Source organism: Mus caroli, chromosome 12, assembly GCF_900094665.2.
Source record: "Mus caroli chromosome 12, CAROLI_EIJ_v1.1, whole genome shotgun sequence".
Classification (NCBI taxonomy): domain Eukaryota; kingdom Metazoa; phylum Chordata; class Mammalia; order Rodentia; family Muridae; genus Mus; species Mus caroli.
Genome location: NC_034581.1, coordinates 99,449,578 through 99,468,088, shown reverse-complemented (window position 1 = coordinate 99,468,088; position 18,511 = coordinate 99,449,578). Strand labels below are relative to the sequence as shown.

Here is an 18,511-nt window from a genome sequence, read left to right as displayed (position 1 = left end):
CAGAGGCAGAGAGGCAGAGGCAGAGGGGCAGAGGCAGAGAGGCAGAGGCAGAGGCAGAGGGGCAGAGGCAGAGGCAGAGGCAGAGGGGCAGAGGCGGAGAGGTGGAGAGGTGGAGGGGCAGAGAGGTGGAGGGGCAGAGAGGTGGAGGGGCAGAGAGGTGGAGGGGCAGAGAGGTGGAGGGGCAGAGGCAAGAGGATATCTACGTGTTCAAGGCCAGTCTAGTCTATGTAGTAAGTTGCAGGCCAACTAGTCTCCATAGTGAGTTCTAGGCTAACCAAGGTTACATACCTTATCATTGATGGCTGCATCAATGGATCTGGAAACCGAGGACATGGAGGGCTGACCTCACAGCTAGTTGACTGAGGTGCCAGTGGAACCTGCCCTGCCCAAAACCTGTGTGCATTTTGCACAGTCCCTGAGCCTGCGTGCTACTGTTTTGTTACCTTCAAGATGTGATAAAATGTTGCATACTTTAGAGGCTGCTGCCCTGGAGGGATGTGAGGTTAAAGGGCAGCACACAGGTGCCTGACTCAATAGCTGGTTCACACTTTTCCAGAGTCCTTGGCCCTCCTTTTTTACGCTCCATTCCTAGAATCACCTTCTGTAAACATGATGAAAGAGAGGCCCAAGGACCATCCCCTTGGCACTCTGGGCAGTGATCTCTCGCATCCTCCGACATCCCCCTTAGCCTGGAGGAAAGGAACCTTCCCACAGCACGCTGGGAGAAGCTTTGGGATTAAAACCAGCTGCGGTTCAGATAATTAAATTCTATCTGTGTATTCAAGGCCAGAGGGAAGGAGAATGGAAGGGTGGGAACCATGTGTGGCAGGAAGGACTGAGTCACTGCTGGGGCTGGTGAGTCACAGTGCAGGGAGCATGCCCCTTAGGACTCAGGATCAGTTTGTGGTGGGCCAGCTAGGGTGACTGGGCAGGAACGCTGGGATGTAACCGCTCAGAAAGCCACTGCAGAACCTTAGCTCTCTTCGTCATGATCTCTCCACACCTTCAGGGTTCCTGAACGAAGTGCCAGTAGATGAGATGGGAGGGCACAAGGGTGAGAGCATCCAGTACAGGCAGTCTGAGGGGACCTGGCTGCCCCCACGGAGCATGTCCCAAACTCCAGGTTCTTGAGCTGAGACCCAGGTCTCTGAAGATAGCTCACACAGGGCTGACTGCCTGCTCCAGCTCCCCAGATCAGTTGGCTGTTCTCAACAGGGCCCCAGCCCAGGCAGAGGCAGGCAAGCTGTGTAGCACTTGGGATTAAAAACAAATGACTTAAATCCAGGCTGTCCTGGGTTCAAGACCTGTCTGTGCTACTTGCAGGGTTCTTGGTATCCATGGACCTCAGTTCTCTTATCACCACGGTAAGGAGAATAGTGTGTGCCTGTGTGGATCGCTGCGATAATCTGTAATAATTGAATAACTATAAATCCTTCCTCTGGAGCAGTGGTTCTCAACCTTCCTGCTGCTGTGACCCTTTAACACAGTTCTTCATGCTGTGGTGACCCCCAACCATAACATTATTTCATTGCTATTTCGTAACTGTAATTTTGCTACTGTTATGAATCATAATTTAAATATCTGTGTTTCCCGATGGTTTCAAAGGGCTCATGATCCTCAGGTTGGAAACTGCTGCTATGGAGTCAGGCACATGAAGGATGTCCTGGAAGTGCTGGCTGCGGCTGTAACCACTGTGAAACTGGAATCACCACTCCTGGGCTGGTTCTTAGGCTTCTCTGACTCTGTTTCCCTCACTGCAGAATAAGGCCGATAATGCCAGATGTGTGCTTTACTTTGAGAGCCCGACTTTGCCCCTTGCTTTATTTGAGGGGGTACAGCCGTGTTTTAGCCGTGTCCTCAACAAGATATGGCTCAGTTCTGAGCAGGGTTCCATGAGCCCTGCATCTCTGGAGGGCAAGCAGTACTGCAGGCTATGCCCAGTGGAACTTTAGAAAGGGACATTAGGTAGGTGTCTGTCTGTCTGTCTGTCTGTCTGTCTGTCTTAGTTTGCTTTAGATTGCTGTGATAAACACCACAACCAAAGGCAATTTGAGGGGGAAAGGGTTTATTTGACTCACAGGTTATAATCATAAAGGAAAGAAATCTGGTCAGAACTAGAGGCAGAGGCCATGGAGGGGTGCTGCTCACTGGCTTGCTCCTCACGGCTTGCTCAGCCTGCTTTCCTATACCATCTAAGACCATCCAACCAGGGTGGACTCTCTCTCCTACATCAATCATTAATCAAGAAAATGTCTTGCAGATTTGTCTACAGGTCAATTGGATGGAGTCATTTTTCTCAAATGAGGTTCCCTCTTCCCAGTTGTCAACAAAACAAAACAAAAACCCCCAACCAACCAATCAACCAACCAACCAAACAAACAAACAAAAACCAACTGACCAGCACAGAGGGATTAAGGCCAGGGGCGTGGTGCTTTACCAATAGCACCATAGAGCCAAGTAGGGACTCTCAGCTTGGAAGAAGGAAGGGAGAGGAGGGAGGTCTGACTGACCCCAGGAGACAGGACTTGGGAGCTAAGCTGTCAGGAGGCCAGTTTAGGCATTTTTGGCAATGTCAAGAACCCAGCCCTTCCTGCAAGACTAGCTCAGCATTTTGCTTTGGGAGCTAGACTTGGGGTACAGGGAGCCTCCAAATGGACAGTGTGCTTTGCTCTGGCCCAGCCCCCTCCCATCTGCCTCTCCCCACCCCATTTGTGCCTATGCCATTGTCTTAGTTAGGGTTTCTATTTCTGCGATGAGACATCATGACTAAAGGCAAGTGGGGAGGAAAGGGCCTATACGCACTGTAGCCCATCTTTAAAGGAAGCCAGGACAGGAACTCACACAGGGCAGGGTCCTGAAGACAGGAGCTGATGCAGAGGTCATGGAGGGGTGCTGGCTTGCTTTCCATGGCTTGCTCAGCCTGCTTTCTTAAAGAACCCAGGGCTACCAGTTTAAGGATGGCACCACCTACAATGGGTTGCCCCCTCCTCCATTAATCACTAAGAAAACAGCCCTATACCTGGATCTTACACGGGGCTTTTTTTCCCCCAATTGAGTTTCCCTCCTTTCAGAAAATTCTAGCTGTGTCAAGTTAGCATAAAACTACCCAGCACAGGGATGGGGGAGCCAGCCTCTGAGGGCTGCACTGCCAAGACTCCTGTGTTGCTGGCTTCTGCCAGGAAAAGGCTGGGGTTTGCTCCATTAGCCTGTCCTGCTGGGTGGCCTCCTGTAGTTACAGTGTCTCCTTTGGGCTCTAGTGCCTGCCACCTCCACCCCATGTCTGATAGTGTCACCATCTCTTTTTCTCTGGGTCCCTTTTGTCCTATGGTGGCTCCTTGGTTCCTTTGGTCCATTACGTCCAAATAGAAATTTTAAATTACCTCTCTGTAAACTGTTCGAAGGATACCTAAATCACAAATATGGATTGAAAAAGCAGTCAAAAACTAGAAGAAAAGGATGCTTATTAATTTTGAAAGCTAGAGCACATGTAAAAAATTTACTTAAGATATTTTTAGAATCTACTAGATTCTTCCAGAGCATTTAAAGATTTTGTTTTTGTTATGTGTGTTTGTGGTATGTACACGTGAATACAGTGTACGTGGAGGCTGAAAGGATAGGATTCCTGGACCTGGAGTTACAGGCGGTTGTGAACTACCCAGTGTGGGTGCTGAGAACTGAATTCAGGTCCTGTGCAAGAGCATTGTGTGCCTTTAACCTCTGAGCCTCTCTCCAAACCTGGAAAGAATTCTTTTAAAACTTTATTTAATTTTATGTTTTTAAAATTGACACTGAAGCCAGGTGTGGTGGCGCAGCATGCCTTTAATTCCAGCACTTGGGAGGCAGAGGCAGGCAGATTTCTGAGTTCGAGGCCAGCCTGGTCTACAAAGTGAGTTCCAGGACAGCCAGAGCTGTACAGAGAAACCCTGTCTCGAAAAACCAAAAATAAATAAATAAATAAATAAATAAATAAATAAATAAATAAAATACTATTTCTACTTGGGAGTTGAAGGTATATATATGTGTGTGTGTACATGTATATGTTTATATGCATATATTGTATATACTTATATAATGTATACAGTGAATGCATAATATTTATGTGATTTATTAGAGTGACTTACAGGCTGGGGTTCAACAATGGCTGTGGTCCAACAATGGCTGGCTACCCACAGAAAGTCCAAAATGCAGTAGCTGCTCAGTCCACGAGGCTGGATGGCTCAGCTGGTCCTCAGTAGATGCTGGAATCCCAAAGAAGTAGACTCCAGTGCTTATTAAGGAATGGACTTACCAGTGAGAGTGAAAGCAAGCAATCAGAGAGAGAGAAAGAGAGCTTCCTCCTTCCAGGTCCTTTGTGCAAGTGACCAGCAGAAAGTATGGCCTAGATTAAACATGGATCTAAAAGTGGGTCTTCCTAACTTCAACAAATTTAATTAAGAAAAGCGTCCTCATGGGCGTGTCCAGCCATTTGGCTTTTAGTTATTTCCAAATGTATTAAATTGACAAGCAAGGGTAGTGTGAGATTGCCTGCTTGTATATGTGTGCACTGTGTTTGTGTCTGGTGCCCACATAGACCGGAAGACATCGGATTCAGTTACAGATAGTTGCGAAATGTGAACCACCAAGTTGCTAGCTGCCAGTTGGTGCTGGGAACCGTACCTGGGTCCCCTAAAAGAGCAGCAAATGCTCTTAACCCCTCAGCCTCTCGTAACCTCTCCAGCCTTTTGTTTGACTTTTCAGCTGTCAGCTCCTTACACTCTCTTGCTTTTTCCATCGGCTAGACTTCAGGCTGTCACATGGGGTCTGTGTAGTGTTGGGGACCCCTGGATAGAACTCAGGGACCCACAAACTTAGATGGGAAAGTGACTCCACTTTCCCCTCCTCTTGACCCCTGGTGGTTTTCTGGCCCATATGCAGGCAGCAGCAAAGCCCCTCTGCTATTAGCAGGACCTGGCATTCTGACATGGGTATTTTTAGTTTATGGTGCAGCTGTCGCACAGTCTCCAAGTGTTGGTTATGTTCAATATTATTTCAGAGTTACCGGAGTTAGAACATCCGTGGTTCAGATCATGTGATTTACTGTGTTAATAAAGTAGTGTGTGTGTGTGTGTGTGTGTGTGCGTGTGCGCGCGTGCACACACGCGCCTGTCCCAAACTGGATTGTCAGTATTTGCTAGCTGGGTCATCTTATGCCTGGTTTTCTTAACCTCTTTGCACTTGAGAAGGACCTTAGCCTTCCACAGCCACACACGCCATGTGGGCAGCTGTCCATCCCGAGGGCTGCCGGGGCTGTGTCTGCTTATTTACTGCTGGGGCTGCATTGTCAGGTGGGTTGGGCGCTGCATTAATGAAATTCCTTGGTGTGGCAGCTTTGCCCAAGAGGTTCAGATCCCCTGAACTCTGCCTGCAGCCTCACCAGCCAGTGTGAGTGCCATCTGATGCTGGGCTAAGCCCTGCCTGCTGTGAGGTACACTATTGGGTCACGAAGCCAGTATACTTCTGCTTGCAAGCACTGCCTTGGAAAGGGTTCTGCTCTGGTAATCAAGGGGCACTCCTGTCTTCTGAGGCCGTGGGGATGATTTTTCTGCCCCCGAGTTCTTGGCTTTGCTAAATAGGAAAGCAGACTTCTCGGAAGCTCTACAAGACTTGCAACTGGGCAGTAGTTTGGAGCCACAAAGAACCCGAGCAGAGGCTAAGCACACGTGAAGGCATATTTCAAAAGAAGTGTTGAGAGGCAGGGAGTGGCTGCGGGTGTGTATTAAGTTTCTAGAAAAATGTCAAAATAGCTCTACAAGAAAAACAACAAAGTGGGGGCGGAGCAACACCGTGGGGGCGGAGCTCTGGATCGGCAGCAGCTACTCCCAGTGCGCAGCCTGCTCTCCACCACCCACCCATGCCCCTGCCCTTTGGCCCTGCGCTGCTGGCATGGCCTTTTGTCTGCATCTCTTTGTCTGCCACAGATTCCTCCGCCCAGTGCCATGGGGATTGGGGGCCAGCAGATTCCTGGCCAAGGCTTTTGGAGCGACTTAGTCATGTTCGGAAAGGATTTTGCTTTTTTTCTTTTCAGTTGTAAAAGGATGGTTGCTCTTTCCTGGAAAAAAAAAAAATCTCACAAAATGTGAGGTTAAAAATAAGACAGTGCAGGCTGGAGAGATGGCTTAGTGGTTAAGAGCACTGGCTGTTCTTCCAGAGGTCCTGAGTTCAATTCCCAGCAACCACATGGTGGCTCACAACCATCTGTAATAGGATCCAATGCCCTCTTCTGGGTTGTCTGAAGACAACAGTGTACTCACATACATAGAATAAATAAATCTTTAAAAAAATGTACAAAATTCTCAAAGGACTAATAAAAATATTTTTTAAAAATGTTCAAAAAAATAATAAGACAGTGCTAGAGAGATGATAACTCAGCAGTTATGAGCACTGCTCTTCCAAAGGACCTGAGTTCGAGTCCCAGTGCCCTCATCAGGAGGCCTACAAGTACCTGTAACTACAGATCCATAGCATCTGACCCCTCTGACCTCTGTGGGCACCCACATTCACATGTACACACACATACATACATGCACACACATAATTAAAAATTAATAACTATTTTTTAAAAAATAGAAATAAGAGAGGAAAAAGACCCTCTGTGGTGATCTTAACTGCCTGTGGATGAATGCTCTTAGCCAGGTGGCTTCTGAAGTCACAGTGACTCTTCCTAATGGGAGAAGCCTCAGGTCATATGTATGGACAAGGCCTTGGGAGGGCCTGGGCCACTTCTACACACCCTCCATTCTTAGTCACATGGGCTCAGAAACGGGGAGACCCCAGCCTTTTTAGATGATAGGGTTTTTTTTTTTTTCCTTTTTAGAGGTGATTTTTAAAAAAGATTTATTTCTGCTTTATGTATGTCTGTATACTGTGTATGCATGCAGTGCCTGTGAAGGCCAGAAGAGGGCTTCAGACACTCCTAGAACTGGAATAACAGGTGGTTGTAAGCCACAGTGTGGGTGCTGGGAACTGAACCCAGGTCCTCGGCAAGAGCAGCTAGTGGCTGTTGGTGATCTGGGTGGTCTGGTCTTTCCTCTCTCCTCTCCTCTCTTCTCCTTCTTTCCTTCTTTCCTTCTCTGCCTCTTCTCCCCCAATCCCCTCTTTTTGAGACAGGGTTTCTCTGTGTTGTCCTGGCTATCCTGGTCATGGAACTGACTTTATAAACCAGGCTGGCCTTGAACTCAGAGACCAGCCTGCCTCTGCCTCCCGAGTGTTAGGATTAGATGTAGGTTCGTAGCTACTAAATACATAATTTTGCCTCACTTCTTGGTATTACGTCCTTAGCATTTACATTCACGAGCTCCTGCTGAGTTTGTATTCTGCAGGCAGCTGTGCCATCTCGTGCCTCTCCACTCCCTCAGTGGTTTCTTTCCTCAACTCTAAAGAGTTTCCCCTCTGTTTTCATTAGGTATGTGTGTGTGTTGTGTGTGTGTGTGATACAACTAAATATATTTTTACAGATGAGAGAAAGCATGCGATATTTAAGATATTTTATCTTGTACTCTCATGTCCTAAGCATTTTGCCATTTTAAATAGCATGGCAGGGACACAACTCAGTGGTTGAGTTTCTTTGACAGACACATAACCTCGTGTTCCATCATCCCCAGCACTTCAAAGAAACAAAACAATGATGGGCTGTACCCCCATTCTGGACTGCTTCTGCCAGCACCCTCAGGCTTATTGTGCAAGGCATCATGGGAGGCTGGCAGACCCAATCCCTTTAATTGGAATGTGGATGTAAAGAACCTTAATCCAAAGCAGGCTCTAGTCGCTGTCAACTGACACTGAGCGACACTGGAACGCAGAAGAGTTTTGTCGCATCTTAGTGTGCTTTTAAGAACGCTGAATGAGAAATCCGAGACTTAACTTCACAGTACAGGGCGAGGTTAGGAGCAGCAGCCCAGCCAAGGGGACAGGGGTGGGTGGGTGGCTTGCCCAGCTGGCAGGTGTCACTAGGGAACAGGTGGGCCTTATCAGAGGGGCTGTGTCAGCTGATTGCCTGGGTCTGTGGGGAGCCCCACCTCCCCACCATGGAGGGACACATACAGGGGCTGCTGGAGACCCAAGCTGGTGTGAAGTGGGGACAACGTAAGCGCCATGGCCATTTCCTAGCTGCGTTAATTTCGGGAGTGCTTTGGGTTTCTGTGGGTTTGGCTGATGCCAGAGGCAATGTTTCTTCAACTGAGGGCGTGAGCTCATTCAAATCAAGCTTATTTTCTATTGTGCCTTCTGTCTGTGAGCTTTGAAACTCTCCTGTTGAGGGTCTGAAACTACAGTTAGGAGACAACCTGCTCCCAAGGTAGAGAAAGGGACAGAGAGGCTACATGCCAAGGGGATGTCTCTACCAGCCTACTGTTCCCATAGCACAGGCTAGACCTGCTTTCTGCCTGCCCATTTCTAGCTCTGGACACTTAAGATTGACAGTCATGCCAAGTGGGGCGCTGGTATGCTGGAGAGCATGGTGGTGGTGGTAGTGGTGGTGGTGGGGTGGTGGTATGCTGTGCCCACAGCCTGGGCTCTCTTTGTAGCCCCTGACCCCTGACCTTACATGGCCCTTTCCAGCCCTCGCAGGTGCGATGACGCAGCAGCCCCAGGAGGACTTTGAGAGGAGCGTGGAGGATGCCCAGGCCTGGATGAAGGTGATACAGGAGCAGCTTCAGGTCAATGACAACACGAAGGGGCCCCGAGCGGCCCTGGAGGCGAGGCTTCGAGAGACAGAGGTAGGCAGTGGCCTGGCTTTGCTGGTGCTGTGTCGTTGGCCAGTCCCTCCCAGCCACAGCTGAGGGACCAGCAAGTTGTTCACACTCTGACCTGTGTTCAGATGTCCTGGTCATGTTGTTTAAATATACATTCTGATCAGGTGGTCTGGAGCTGAGGCTGAAGTTCTGATGTTCCAGAAAGTTCCACAAGAGGAACCTGCTATTCGTTCATACTTTGGTTGCAAGGGACAGAGCCTGCATTCTGCCCCTTCCATTTCAGGGTGGGAATCTGTACATCTGGGTGGGTCCTCTAACCCTGCTGGCTCAGGCTTGGCTCTGCTCAGAACCCACTCCTTGAACTTCTGGATTGGTCCACTTCTTCCATCAGTGGGGAGGGTTAAAAGGCTCTGGTTCAAGGCGGAAGAGATGCATAAGGCTCTTACAGAGGGTTAGAATTCAGTTCCCAGCATTCATGTCTGCTAGCTCACAAGCACCTGTACCTCTAGTTGTTAGGAATCTCTTATCTTTAGGTCTCTACAGGCATTTGTGCTCATACACACCCATGCACACACACACACACACAATTAAAAATAAGATAGCTGGGTAGTGGTGGCACATGCCTTTAATTCCAGCCCTCAGGAGGCAGAGACAGGCAGATATCTGTGAGTTTGAGGCCAGCCTGATATAGTGAGTTTCAGGACAGCCAGGACTACACAGAGAAATCTTGTCTTGAAAAAACAGGCAAACCAACACGATTTATTTTAAAAGGTGGGGGGAATGTAGGAAAATGGCTCAGCAGTTAAGGATTACTGGCTGTTCTTTCAGAGGACCCAAGTTCTGTTCCCAGCACCCATGTTGGGAAGCTCACAACAGCCTGTGACTCCAGCTCTGGGGGATCTGACACTCTTCGGCTTCTGAGGACACACATGTAGCTGTTGGTTTGGTGACAGATGCATCCAGAGGTGTGCTTTGCCAGTCTCCCAGGTGGCTCTCAGTCCAGTCAAGTTGACAGATGAGATTAGCCATCCAAAGAGTCTTTTGTTTTCCTCTAAAACTCGCCATGGTTTTATGCTATGGAGCTAAGCTTTGTCTGGCGTTGGAAGTCCTTCATATCCATGACCTCTGTGCCCCCATTGTCACCCCTCACAAGTGACGTGTTCCTCCTTGATTTCCTGTCACTAAGCCTTAGCTCATCGACTGCATCTCCTCAGAATACCCATCAGCTTGCCATGAATGAGCATGTGAAATGAAAAGTAGCCAGTCTTTTCTGACTGCTACTAGCCACCTAGCTTCTGGGTGCCTCGATTCCTCGGGGGTACCACTGTCCCCCAGTGCTCCTCCTTAGCTGCCTGTCACCTGAAACCTTGCAGCTGTTGAGGAGTTGCAAGTGAGGAGGGCTCAGAGGGATGTAGGAGGAACTGTTGGCCAGGCTGGTGTCTGTGTGTACACATGTGTGTCTGTGTGTTTGTGAGTGTGTATGTATCTGTATGTTTGTATGTATATGTGTGTTCTGTGTATATGTATCCGTGTGTGTATATGCGTGCATGTCTGTGTGTTCACATGTGTGTCTGTGAGCATGTGTGTGTGAGTATATGTGAATATGTATGTGTGTTTGTTATATGTGCTTGTGTGCATGTGTGTTTATGTGTCTGTATGTTTGTGTGTGTGCTGTGTATGTATATATATATATATATATATCTGGTGTTTATGTGAGTGTGTGTATATCTGTCTCTCTGTGTGGGTCTGTGTGTATGTATCTGTGTGTTTATGTGATTGTATGTCTGTCTGCATGTGTGTGTCTCTGAGTGTATGTGTCTGTGTGTGCATGTGTGTGTCTGTGTATTTGTGTATATGTGCATATGTCTGTCTGTATATTTGTATGTATATGTCTCTATGTGTATGCCTGTGTCTATGTGTATGTATGTATGTGTCTGTGTATGCATGTATATGTCGTATATGTCTGTGTGTGTGTATATATATATATATATATATATATATATATATATATATGTCTCTGTAGGTATGTATGTGTGTGAATGTAAGGGTCTGTGTACATGTATATATATGTGCATGTGTAAATCTGTCTGACTGTATGTTTGTATGTGTATATCACTGTGTGTATGTATGTGTATGCATGTGTGTACATGTGTGTGAATGTATGTGTATGTGTGTGAGAGTGTGTGTGTGTGTGTATGTGTTTATGCACTCAGCCCTGGAAGTGGGAAGAGGACCGCCTGCCCCATGGATGAACACTGGGATGGGGCCATACTGTGGTTACAGGCTCCCAGGCCGGGCTCACTTTGTCCACTCTCCAGTTCCAGGCTTATTGGTCCTAAGCTTGAGCCCCGTCCTCAGATTTCTCACCAGCTTCTAGACCTCTTCCTGATCAGGTCACCTTCGCATTGCTGGGGTCTGGCTTCCAGAGGCCAAGTGTGAGCATCCCTAGCTATGTCTTGTTTCTCCACTTTCACTCCTCCTCCTCCTGCTCCTCCTCCTCCTCCAATTGTGGGCACCATTCCTGTGGGCATCAATGCTGCCTCCTTCAAGAAGCCCTGTTGGAGCTGGGCGTGGTGGTGCACGCCTTTAATCCCAGAACTTGGGAGGCAGGGGCAGGCAGATTTCTGAGTTCAAGGCCAGCCTGGTCTACAGAGTGAGTTCCAGGACAGCCAGGGCTACAGAGAAACCCTGTCTCAAAAAAAAAAAAAAAAAAGCCCTCTTGGATTTTTCCCAGTTCTTTGAGCTCCCAGGTAGCTTTTTTGTAACAAGGTCTGTGATTCTTGCATCTGTAGCGCTCTCTCTCTCTCTCTCTCTCTCTCTCTCTCTCTCTTTCTCTCTCTCTCTGTCCTGCCTGTGAATCCCAGAACGGACCACACTGTCTGGCAACATGCCCAGCTAGTGGTCAGCTAGTGTTTGGCTGGGTTGAGGCAAAGCCCTTGACTAAGTCTTGTCATCTAATTGGCACCCCATTCTTGTCACCAGCTGCTTGGAACCAGCAGATTACGGCTTCTGCTCTTACCCCTCCCCTTGCCAGACTTCCCTGGGATCCCTGTTTGGTGGTAAGAGGACCTATGCTGGGTGGACAGAATGGAGCCCTCAGGCTTCCGCAGGGTAGGTGTGGCAGGAAGAAGGACCACCAACTCTTCCTCTCTGGGCCCTCTTTCTTTGCTGTGGTCTCAGCCTCTCCCCACCTCAGGGCACAGCAAATGGCTCTTCCTACCTAGTGAGGGGCAGGGGCAAGCCTGCAAGTTTGCCCGCTCAAGGAAGCGTCAATGTTACATGCTTGGGAAGAGCGGAAGGTGTCAGGTGCCTTCATGATCCCCTAAGTCCAGCCTGTGCCTCTCCTATCAGAGATGGATGGGCAAAGGCAAGATCACTGGGTAGGGAGGTTGACTTTGGGGAAGAGAACTTTGACCTTGCCACCTCAACGTCAGGGTGGGTCCCTTAAGGGTGTGGCCCGAGAGGTTGAATCTTACTTCTTCCCCAAGTTAAAGGGTCTCTTGGTTTGCCAAGGCTAGTGGGGTCCACTGGGACTCAGGGACCTAGGAGACTTCCTGGTCCTTTATTCTCTGGTTTCTGTAGGTCCTCAGCACTCTTAGCTGTAAAGTGAGTAGCAATATATCCACCTCACAGGTACGAGGACTGTGGACACTCCTTCATATATCTGGCCATGAGAGATGCTGTCTCTTAATTTTTTGTTATTAATCAGATCAAATCTCTGCCTGGCAGAAAATTCATATCCAGCCATGCTGCAAGACTCTGTTCCCGGTGTGGGGCAGCAACCTGCATGCTGGGTGCTCTTTCAGAATGGTGGTTCTCAGGCTGTGCTTTGTGAACCCACTGAGGAGTCGAATGACCCTCTCACAGGGTCGCCCGAGACCACCGAAAAACACGGATATTACATCACTGTTCATCACAGTAGCAAAATGACAGCTATGAAGTAGCAATGAAAATAATTTTATGGCTGGGCGGCGGGAGGGGGGTCACAGCCTTAGGAAGGTTGAGAACTACTGTTCTAGAACATTCCACAAATGGCTCTTGCATCTTCAGCCTACCTTGGAGGTATTGCTGCCTTCCTTGTTGCTGATTATTACTGAGTAGGACACAAGGGTTCTTGTCTGAGGCCCTGATGTAGCCACTGCCCAGAGAGGGTGGCTTGCCACATCCTGCCACCCCATAGAACAAACAGAGCCTCCTTTTTCTTGTAAGGATGCTCCCCACTCTCCAGTTGGCTTTGTCCCTTATAGAGACGGGGGCAAGGGGAGGGAACTCTTCTAAGTTTCACTCTTTATAGCGTGTGAGGAAAAGTCCCCAACAATGTCATGCCATCCTGGCTAGCTTTTATAATCTGGAGCCATGAAGATGGAGTGGGGACTATTTACACATGTAGGGGGAGGGTCTGACTACGCAACAGTTGACAAAGTGTTTACTTGCATGCTTTGTCAATATTCTGTTTAAAACAGAATATCTATTGGACACAGCAGGAATTGCTGTGTTGACACTGAAAAGGACTGCATAGAATAGCCCTGTGGTCTGCCTGAGGTCACACACTGTCAGAGAGGGTCACACTTGAATGTCAGGAGCCCCTCCTTCACCATTCTCTGAGAAGAAGCAGAGATACCTGGGCTTCCTGGGGTATGAAAACTGAAAACTGATCCTGAGGTTAGGTCAGGGGGCACTGCCAACAAGCCATGTAAGTAGGCAGTAATAAAAGAGAATAAAATAAGCTGGGCGGTGGTGGAACACGCCTTTAATCCCAGCACTTGGGAGGCAGAGGCAGGCAGATTTCTGAGATCGAGGCCAGCCTGGACTACAGAGTGAGTTCCAAGAAAAAGGAAAGAAGAGAGAGAGAGAGAGAATAAAATAAAGAGATTCTATTGTCTGTAATATATATATATATATATATATATATATATATATATATATATAGGACAGTTACTGTGGTCAGTGCAGTCAGGCCAGGTGACATGCTAACGTGGGGCTTACTGCAACCCTGGCGTTGGCTGTAACTATTACCTCCCTTCCTGTCACAGGTCCAGTGTAGTACAGAAGTCCTATGGCAAAGGTCACCCTAGAATGATCTTTTAGTCCATAAATACATCCAGTCACCTGACAGGAGGCCAAGCTTATGTCTGTCTCTGAATAATAACAATTAGTAGTGACAATAGCCAAGGCAAGGTGCCACTTGCTTGTCCTGGGAGAAGCTGAAGGCCAGGTGAGATAAAAGATGCAGAGCATCTATGAGTGGGCAGCTCCGAGAGGTGATGGGTACAGGGCTGATGAGGTGGATCGGGAGGGTAAAGGGCCTACTGTGTGTTCCAGTTTCCTTCCATGGCTATGATAACACACATAACCAAAAGCTACTGAGAGTGGAAAGGGATGATCACTTCCAAGTCACAATCTACCATTAAAGGAAGCTGAGGCAGGATCCCAAGACAAGAGCTTGAATAGCAGTCTTGGAAGAACATTTTGCTCTCTGCTTCTCTTTCTATCTCTCTTACAGCTCAGGCCCACTGCTTAGGGATTGGTGCCGCCCACAGTGAGCTGTGTCCTCCCTCATCAATGGACACTCAGGATAATTCTTCACAGGCATGGCTCCAGGCCAATCTGCTCTGGGAGATCTCTCAGTTGAGATTCCTTGGATGAGTCTAGGTTATATCAAATTGAGAGCTGAAGTTGTCATAAGCCTGACGGTGTAAATTTGATTCCCAGGGCCCATGGTAGGAGAGAACAGACTCCCAAAAGTTGTCCTCTGACCTTTACATGTGTACTGGGATACACATGCACCCACACTCGTCTACACACAACACACACATGCATGCACGCGCACGCACACACACACACAAATAATAAGTTTAAAGATAGAGATAAAGAGGGAAGAGGCTGGGAGAGACAGGCTAGGGACACATAGAATGGATGTAGGCAAGGCTCTAGGGTGTCCTTGAGTGAGTCACCTGTCAGGAATGGACTGTACAATTTCTGTCACCCACGGGAGCAAGACCTTGAAACAAGGGCAAAGCAAAGCCTTTGAACCCTGGCTAGGTGGGAACCACAAATGACCTCTGACAGCTGACTTGAGGGTGTCATGCCACTTCATGGCCACATACATGTTGACAACACACACACACAGTGATGTTTGCTACTTGCATGTGTTTTCTTCTGAGTAAAAGTTTGAGAGGTTGGCCTGCTCGTACCATGATACAGGATGAGAAAGGCACATGCCAGGAGAGAGCAAGCCTTGTCTGAGTTAGAGGCTGGGTGCAGCTCAGTTGTCAAGGACAGTAATGACCTCTAGAGCTCCCTCTCTTTCCAAAGCCTCCTCAGGAGCACATCACAAGGGTGCAGGGCCTTCGGCTGAGCTACAGCAACTGTAGCCTTGAAATCCAGCTCTCGGCGTGGGTCCATTGTCGGCGCCTGGTGGTGCCATGTCTGACCTTGGGAAACTGGCTGTTGTACCCACAGAAAATCTGCCAGCTGGAGTCTGAAGGATTCGTGAAGGTGGAACTGGTCCTGCGGGCGGCGGAGGCCCTCTTGGCAACTTGCCAGGAGGGCCAGAAACCTGAGATCCTGGCCCGGCTGAGGGATATCAAGTCTCAGTGGGAGGAGACGGTCACCTACATGACCCACTGCCACAGGTGGGGACAGTCAGGGGACTTCACTGCCACATCCTCAGATGCTAGTGACTCTCCTTGCCCATTGCCATACCTACCCTTGGGACCTCTGTCTAAGTGACTCTTTTCAGACTTAGGGGTCCTGGGAACAGCATGTCCTCTTTGGATTCAGGTTAGTGCCACTTTCTAACAACAGATAAGCATAATGGTGACAGAGTGGACACTGGAAACTCAGTTTGTTGCACCAGTAGTCCTAATAGGCTCCTGGATGTGTCCTCTTTGTAAAGGCAGACATAGGAAGGCCTGGCCCTGACCAGGGAGATGGCTCAGTGGATAAAGTGCTTGCTGTGTAAGTGTGAGGACCTGAGTTCAAATCCCCAGAGCTCTTGTAAATTTGAGCATGGCTATGCATGACAGAACAGAGCTTTCTGCCTTCCAAACCTTTCCATCCAACATTACAGACAAACATCTTGATGTCAGCTGCCAAGATAGAGCCATCTCCACACTAGAGAGGTGGAGCCTAAGGCAGGTGAAGGGACAGGGCTACCGTACCCTAAGAATTCACATGGGTCCTTCATCCCCCATCCCTACCTGGTGGCCACTAATTGGCCCACGGATAGTGTTTTGGTTTTTTTTTCCAGCCTAACATCAGGCAAAGTCCCAGGGGCAATCTTCTCCTAATTGCTTTCAGACAGCATATTCTAAGGTCCTGGGGCCACTGTGGGTAGAGTGAAGGATTTGTGTGCTAGTAGTGGAAGTTCAGAGCCAGAATCGGGGGTGCTGGTGGCTCAGAGCCACCTGGACTTAATCTCCCTAGCAGGAGGCTGAGGGTACACATGGAATCTGGGCTTGGCCTCATTTTGGGTGATTACTCACAGAACACGAGGTCTCATAGGAAGGAAGGAAAGTCTAGAATCTGGAGTGTGACTAGTACAGAGGAAGCATTATCCTGTCCCCAGAACAAAGCTCCTAGAGTCTGGGAGGGGTCAGTGACAGGAGCCAGCAGGCAGGCCTCTCAACCCCACCACCTCTGTCCATCCCACAGTCGCATCGAGTGGGTGTGGCTGCACTGGAGCGAGTACCTGCTGGCCCAGGATGAGTTTTACCGCTGGTTCCAGAAGATGGTGGTCGCACTGGAGCCCCCCGTGGAGCTGCAGCTGGGCCTGAAGGAGAAGCAATGGCAGCTGAGCCACGCCCAGGTGCTGCTGCACAACGTGGACAATCAGGCTGTGCTCCTGGACAGGCTGCTGGAGGAGGCGGGCTCCCTGTTCAGCAGGATCGGAGACCCCAGCGTGGATGAAGATGCCCAGAAGAGGATGAAGGCTGAGTACGATGCTGTGAAGGCCAGAGCCCAGGTCAGTGGCAGATGGCTCCATCACCCAAACACCTACCCACCCCATCTGCCTCTGCAGTCCTCTGCAGCTTGCTCACGGTCAGCCCTCTCGCCACTCACCTTCCACTCAACCTCCTGGCCTGTCTGCTCCTTTCCTGAAGGCATCAGCGAGCCTCCCTCTGCCCACCCCTCCCCTCAGTCTACACACAACCTCTCCAGTCCACCTGCTCATTCGTTCATCAGTCTAGCACTCCCCAGATAACTAGTCTATTTATCCTTAAACTGCTTAGCCGTCCACCCACCTGCCCACCTGTCTACTCACCCATTCAGACATCCTCTCAAGTGCTAATCATTTCCATCTGCTTTCTTGCCCGCCATCCACTCACCGTCTAACACCCATCTTCACCCTTGTCCGTGCAGCACCTGGTTACCCATCCACCAGCTTTCCACTCCTTACCCATAAGCCAGAGCTGCCCAGAGTTTCACACGCATGTGGATGCTTAACACATGTGTACAAACTGATGGACTGCACTGTTCTTGTTCCCGGCAGCTTCCCTTCATCCTCTATCCGCTCTCTCCTTCCCACCTCCCTGTTTTTCTTCCATCTTAGTTTCTCTCCTTTGTCCCTTAAGCCCATCTACTGCTGCTCTTTCCTTACCCCATCCTTCTGCAATTCCCCCCTCTCCCCCGTCTCATCCTGGGTGTGCTTTTGTGACGGTTCATTCAGTTACTGTGTTAAATGATTACTTTTTAGAAATTCTGATTTTCTTTATAGATCTTTAGTATGTCCACCCATTCCCTTCCTCTTAACACCAGATAGGAGAGACAAAAGAATAGAAGGGTAAAACGGGAGACATTATCATTAGACTACTTCCCGCTAACTAGGGGTATCTTGTTCCTTGGGGCAAGTTTGGTCTTTACTGTCAGAATATCTAATGGTTTCTTGTTGTTGATGTTGTTGTTGTTGTTCTCCTCCTCCTCCTCCTTTTCTTCCTCTTCTTCCTCCTTCTCCCCTCCCCCTTCCTCTCCCCCTCCTCCTTCTTTGTGCATGACTACTTAGAAACCTCAACCAACTATCCAATACCAACAACCCCTTAGCTCTCCAAACATCACACAATCGCAGAAACTATCTGCAGCTGGCAAAATCACTCCTCTGCTAGAGCACGAGGCAAATCACAGCCAGCTGCTGTGGACAATCTGAAGCAGCCTCATATCCCACTCCTGGGATTAAAACAAATGCACATTCCTATTTCTGAGTTGTTTTAAAGAAACCAACATTGTCACTACACATCATCACAGAGAGGGGATTTCGGGTTCCTGGTGGAGGCTGGGTTTTTGGTTAGCTGGGTGTATGGTCATGAGGCCTCCATGATGGGACCATCAAGATTGGTGGGGAGGAGCTAGCCTTTCTGGTATAGATGTCAGCTCAATCTCAACATGGAAGAAAGGTGTGGAGGCATGAGGGGACTGAGGTCTGCAGAAATGGATTGTTTTCACCTTCTAACTGCTGGCTGAAACCTGGGAACCCTTGATTTTTCTCTGTGGGTCTGGGACCCCAGAGGGACTGCTTAAGGAGGACTGGCCAGCTTTAAGAAGTGGCTTGACCCATGTGACATCACGCTCTTATGTGTGGTGTGTGTGTGTGTGTGTGTGTGTGTGCTCATGAAGCTGGAATTATAGGCAGTTGTGAGCTGCCTAACATGGGTGGTGGGAACCAAACTTGGATCCTTTGTAAGAGTAGCAAGCGCCGGGCCGTGGTGGCGCACGCCTTTAATCCCAGCACTCGGGAGGCAGAGGCAGGTGGATTTCTGAGTTCGAGGCCAGCCTGGTCTACAGAG

General features: G+C 49.0%; 1 protein-coding gene across 4 annotated transcripts in view; it reads left to right on the top strand.

The window, feature by feature from the left end:
* Nucleotides 1-18,511, top strand: part of Syne3 (spectrin repeat containing nuclear envelope family member 3) — an 80,528-nt gene that overhangs the window by 26,752 nt on the left and 35,265 nt on the right. For 3 of the 4 annotated variants that reach the window (XM_021179379.2, XM_029484594.1, XM_021179380.2), the window contains exons 2-4: nucleotides 8,596-8,753; nucleotides 15,192-15,364; nucleotides 16,386-16,695. In XM_021179379.2, the coding sequence (XP_021035038.1) occupies nucleotides 8,610-8,753; nucleotides 15,192-15,364; nucleotides 16,386-16,695 (627 nt within the window). In that variant the 5' untranslated portion in view covers nucleotides 8,596-8,609. Of the gene's footprint in view, nucleotides 1-8,595; nucleotides 8,754-15,191; nucleotides 15,365-16,385; nucleotides 16,696-18,511 lie in introns of those variants that run through there. The other variant, XM_021179381.2, reaches the window with a different exon arrangement.